The 6000-nt window shown below is 40.2% G+C and overlaps 1 protein-coding gene across 3 annotated transcripts in view; it reads left to right on the top strand.

Annotated features, from left to right (window-relative positions):
- ADAM23 (ADAM metallopeptidase domain 23) overlaps positions 1-6000 on the top strand; it is a 176073-nt gene that overhangs the window by 40303 nt on the left and 129770 nt on the right. For all 3 annotated transcript variants that reach the window (XM_032403740.1, XM_032403732.1, XM_032403749.1), the window contains exon 3: positions 2178-2254. In XM_032403740.1, coding sequence (XP_032259631.1) covers positions 2178-2254 — 77 coding nt within the window. The remainder of the gene's footprint in view (positions 1-2177; positions 2255-6000) is intronic.

The following is a 6000-nucleotide window of genomic DNA, read 5'->3' as shown; positions in this document are numbered from 1 at the left end:
GGGGGCACATTTAGAGGCAAGCTTGCTATCTTGGCCACACGTCTGTCTGTGTGATCAGACAGGTCATTGAGCACATCACACAAAGTCCACCTTTTCAGATTCAGTGTTTGACCTTTCCTCCAAAAGCTGTTTTCTTTATAGGCCATATTAATTTTTAAAAAATTAAAAAAGGCTTTTTTTTCCCATATTGATTTTTAAATCTATTTTTGCAAATGTTCTCCCCCATGCCCTGAACGTCTTCTCTTCTCCTGGCAGGTGGATTCTTAGTCATCTTTTGGAATTTTCTTCAAACTGCACCTTGTCAGTGAAGTCTTGGTTCCTGTGGCCCCTGAGGCCCACTGAGGCTCTCAGCTCTCCCTGCTTCCCTGGAGACAGCAGCACCCTAGAAGACAGGGGCTGTGTCCCGGCCCCCTTTATGCACACAGTGGGACTTACCACCTGTGTGGGGAGTGAATGGATTAAAAAAAAAAAAAAAAAGGAAAATCCCAATATTAATGTTATTTGCTGGGTCCTTCATTAAATTCTATTAAACTGAATCTTGTCACATTGACTCACTATCAACTTATTTAATGACAATCAAATTGTGTCTAGAACATGGGGTAAGTGGTTCCTATCGGCTACTTTATTTTACAACAGGCTTTTGTTGCGGTTTGTATTTGTCTCATTGCTTATTTGGTGTTAGAACAGCCTTTTAGTGGTTACTGTCAGGTTCTTTTTAGTGTTTATAAAGTTGCTCAAGGAGGTACATTTATCACCTTTTTAAGGCCAGGGTGGCATTAATGAACTCTTCTTTGCTGTTTAATATTCTTAATAGAGAATATGCCTAAGGGCCTATCTTATTCCTCAGGAAGTAAGTTTTGCTTTTTTTTTTTTTACACTTTTGGGACCCAGAAATGAAAAAATTTTTCCCCTTGTACAAATTATTCATCAAAATCTTCATGCAAAAATTAAGGCTTCAAGACACAGAATGAATTTAGGTTAAAGAGTATATGATACTTGTGTCAGAAGATAGAGGTTCTGCTGCAGATGATGGAGACCTCGTTTAACAAGAGAGAAATTTCTTTCTCTGTCATGTAGATGTCTGGATGCGGGAAGCCCAGATCAAGTATGATGACCCTGTTCTCCATGATTGTTTGGGGTTTGGCGTGGTCTGCCGAGGTGTCAGGGATTTGAGCTCTTTCTTTCTCACTGCTTTGTATTTAAAATTTAATACTTGTTAATTTCCTTTTTATTTTGTGTTTTGGTTATGATAGTGATTATCCCATCAGTAGTTGTGCTTGGCTGGGGACCACTTCTTAGATGATTTGTGACATCACCGTACCTTAGGAATGAAGTCTGCAGGAAGGATATTTGTGAGCAGGGAGAGGGAGTGAGTGTAGGTGTTGCATTTATCCTTCTTTGTTCGGTTGTTTTACTTTCTTTTTTTTTTTTTTTTCTGGTTGGGGATAAAGGAGAATTTTATCTTGGGTGGTACTTTAACAAAACTACATTGATTTGTTAATTTACATTTTTCAAGATACTCCGTGAACTAAACAAATCTTTAACACCTAGTACATATGACTCATCTTTAGATGAGATTATCTTTGTATTTTGAGTTAAGGTACAATAACGACAGTATTTGTAAATGTGTGACTTTTAAAGGGGGACAGAAACTCTGAGTATTCTCAAAGGGCAAGATTCTAAGTGCTTTCTGAAGGTAAAAGGTTATGCTTTTGCATTTTACTGCCACATTCTGCTGATACACCATTTAGAGAAAGTTCCAATTTCTGATGAAGAGCAGAGTGCTGACATGATTTTTCACTTAGGTGTGCAGAAAGAATTGGTTAGCTTTGTGCACAAAATAGGCTGAAATCAAGCCTTAATTAGTCAGACTTTTGCATAATTCATCATAGTCACTTTGAAAGTCCAGCTGAATATGCTCTTGATTTTTATCACAATGGGTTCATTGTCTTTTATTAGTTCCTTGCTACACAGATATTTACGTCTTCCAAGTGAAGCCACGACAATGCACCTAGCAGCTTTTTAAAGAAATGGATTGTTATGTTACATAAGGATCCCAAAAGAAGTGCGTCAATCCATAAAAATGTTTTTCTTATTTAATATCATTGATATCAATATAATCAGCTTTAAAGACAGGAAAGTAAGCTAAGGTTCTTTCTGTCTCTTTGAATCCATAGGCTGTCCATCTGGCCCAGGCAAGCTTCCAGATTGAAGCCTTTGGCTCCAAATTCATTCTTGACCTCACACTGAACAAGTAAGTATTTAGTTATAATGCTGCTAAGAAGCAAGTGCAATGAAACTTTACTTCATGATGATGGTTTAGTCAAAATAGTGTCTTTGTTGAAGCAACTGATATTTCCTAGCAGATTATATCATATGCACTTAAAGAAAAATATAAAAGTCTGAAGTTAATTCTGTCTTTTTTTTCTTTTCCTGAAAGAAAAGGCATTTAACATTTAACTTGTTTAAATATCTCAAATATAGTACTTAGGTATTATGATTTTAAATGGAATAAATATTTGAAGTAATGCTAGTTAATTAAATGTTAACTATAATCACTACTATATATAGGAAGCATGATAAATTACTGACTCAAGTATAATTAGACTTCAGTCTAGAAATTTCTTCCATTTTACTTTTCATTATGCAATTCACATAGCTTCTGTACGAAGAACAAAGAAAAGGATAACTTGCAATACCGATGTTGAGAAGGTTCTTTGCTTCGTAATTTTCTCTAATATGGTTTCTTAGAGATTTGGTCCTGATAAAAATTTACCCAGTTTTTCTCTGAGCATGTGTTTATGTTGATATTTAAATGCTGTTTCCTAAGTTGGAACCAGTTGTACAGATATCTTTGTACAAAGCACGAACAAGAGCTATTTACTAAAGCAGGACTCTTTAGCCTCTAAATGAGCTAGCAGTGAGCCTTTCTTTGGTGAAAGAGATTTCCTGTATGGTTTTCTGTAGTTGAGGGAGCTCCAGTCAGTATTTTAAATTCTTAGCAGTATTTTGACTAGGACTGCATCTTTGCCAAAAAAATACCATGTAGTGCTATCAGACACTATAACGTAGGTGACCACAGTCAATATCTGAGAAATTACAAAGGAATATAAAGAACAACTATTAAATTTCTTGTACGCCAAATTCTGTGAGCTCTGCAGAAAAAAAATGCAGAGTCAGCCTGGGTGCTCCTTACTCAAGTGTTATTGCAGCTTTAAGTCAGAGTGAATCAGCAGAACTCAGAATTTCCTGTGGTAAAGGTGTTGCAGGTTTTCCTCTTTGAGTCTGCTGAGCATTGGTTGAATGTCTTTTCACCCTGCTGTGTCAGCACTGTACCTGCCCAAGAGATTTGTCTTGCCGAACCTTAGACTATGTTGAGTAGCAAGGAATGGCTAATTTTAGTTTGTTTAAGGCCCTCTATTCCTTTAACTCTTACTGCAATGGAGACTCATTCCAGACTGAAGGGTGGTGATAGCAACCAACATCGCCATGTGTTTTGAACATGAAGACATCACGGCCACAGCAGAGCCCCCCAGTCACATAACTGAGGAAGGCTCACATGGGATGTCCATTGGACATAGAGGTCTGAAGACACCTCAGAACATTATTTACCACTAGTATTTAACATGCAGAGGAATCAAGTTGAGCACCTACTCTGAGTGGCCCTTGCCCTGAGGAGCTTATAGTCTAGTCGGGAAACGTTGATAGATAAATATATAATTTTAGAAGAGATTTGTGTGAGATTTGTTGTGCTAGAGATAAACATGGGGTGCTATGAGAGCACTAAAGAGGCAGCTCTGCAGGCAGGAGTAGTGTGAAAAGTCATCCTGGAAATGGTGATGGTTGAGCTAAATCTTGGAGGGCAGGAGTTCATGAGGAGAAGTGTTGGGGATGGGCGGGAAGGGGGGAGGAAATGGAGAGTTGTGTCTAGATAGAGGGAAGAGTGTGTACTAAGGAGGCAGGCACAGGTTGCTGTGTGGCATGTTAAGGAAGCATGAGATTTTCGTTGAACTTCATGGTAAATTACAAGGTTGAGGCAGAGGGACATAAGTCAGGATAGGTAGGCCCAGAGACAGCTCAAGTCATGGAAGATCTTGTATGTCATGCTTAAGAGCTTCGCCATTATCTCCTGGAGTCTGAAAAATGAAGTAAGGGTAATAAACAGAAGTCCTGTTCTCAGAAAGTGCTAAGAGGCATGGAGAGGGAATGTGCTCAAGAAATCTTCAGTTGCTGTGGTACCTCACGACGTGGATGGAGCTAGAGGGTATTATGCTAAGTGAAATAAGTCAATCAGAGAAAGACATATCATATGATCTCACTGATATGAAGAATTCTTAATCTCAGGAAACAAACTGAGGGTTGCTGGAGTGGTGGGGGGTGGGAGGGATGGGGTGGCTGGGTGATAGACACTGGGGAGGGTATGTGCTATGGTGAGCGCTGTCAATTGTGTAAGACTGATGAATCACAGACCTGTACCTCTGAAACAAATAATACATTATATGTTAAAAAAAAAAAAAGATAGTAGGAAGGGAAAAATGAAGGGGGGGAAATCGGAGGAGGAGACGAACCATGAGAGACTATGGACTCTGAGAAACAAACTGAGGGTTCTAGAGGGGAGATGGGTGGGGGGATGGGTTAGCCTGGTGATGGGTATTAAAGAGGGGACGTATTGAACGGAGCACTGGGTGTTATACGCAAACAATGAATCATGGAACACTACATCAAAAACTAATGATGTAATGTATGGTGATTAACATAATATATTAAAAAAAAGAAATCTTCAGCTGATAAAAATCATTAGGATTGCTTTGATGTGGATGACAAGGCAGAAAGAAGAGTTAAAGTTGACAGGTGGCTTGATCGGATAGCTAGGCAGAATGTTGTATCCAGCTGAGATGGGCAGCACAGGGAACAACTGGCTAAGTGCTGAAGAGAAAAGGATGTGAAATTGGAATTGACTGAGGGGTTTGGGACATACATGAGGCCATGTCTAGGAGGTAGGTGGATGTAACAATCTGAAGCTCAGGGAAGAGATCGGGGCTGGGGATTGTAGAGGGTTATTTCCATATAATGTTAATGACCAGCATGGTTGTGAATGAGATTTCCCAGGGAGGGTAGGTAGAACAAGAACATAACTGGGAGGATAGTTAAGAGTTGAGGAGAGGAAGAGGAACCTATGAAGCGACAGAGACTGAGATGAGATCAACAGCACAAGGGCAGAATGTAGTTTTGAACCAGGAGGGAGAGTTCACTCCCAGACTGTGGGTGTGTGCAGGTAGAGATTGGTTTGCAGGTGAAGGGATGGCATTCAGGAAATGCCTCTTGAGATTTCCTTCTTGAGGACAGCGTTATCTGCCATAGGGATTGGGATGGACAGGGAGGGTGGGTTGAGGCTTGAGGAAAATGATGAAAATTTAGGCTAATTGCTGGGAGGGATGGGTGAGGAAGCTTACCAAGGTCATGTTGAAGAATGTATGAGCAACCGTCATCAGAAATGATGTGTTACATGTCGGTCTTTGAGTCATTCTTCCTGATGGTGTTTTTTTTTTTTTTTTCTTTTTTTCCTTAACCTGGGGTGCTCCATCACTGCAGCATGTGAGGGAAGGAAAGGAGGCAGGTTGTGGATCAAGGCTCAGGTTTTCTGCTGGTAGCATAGGGGAAGAAGAGTGGAGACACAGCTCTTTGAATACTGGTGAATAACTTGGGTAGTTAAGTATCAGGATCTGGGTTGGGCAAGAAGGGAGACGAGATCAGGTGGAGGCTTAGGGACTGAACCGCGAGAAAATGGAGGTCTCTGTAGGGAAAAGTAAATGCAGTGGGAGGGAAGCATGAGAACTGTCTGTACTCCTGAGGTATCTCCTTGTGCAGTCTCGTGCCTTCTGAGCTCAGCATGAGTGTGCGATTCTGGTATGACCTAGAGATGGGGGAATTGTATAAGAGTATGATATGTGTGGACCAGGGTACATCTCTAGTTTAAGTGACTTTCAATGGCTGGGATTA

This window comes from Phoca vitulina, unplaced genomic scaffold (assembly GCF_004348235.1).
Source record: "Phoca vitulina isolate PV1807 unplaced genomic scaffold, GSC_HSeal_1.0 scaffold1, whole genome shotgun sequence".
Taxonomy (NCBI): Eukaryota; Metazoa; Chordata; class Mammalia; order Carnivora; family Phocidae; genus Phoca; species Phoca vitulina.
This window is presented reverse-complemented; position numbering and strand designations above follow the sequence as displayed.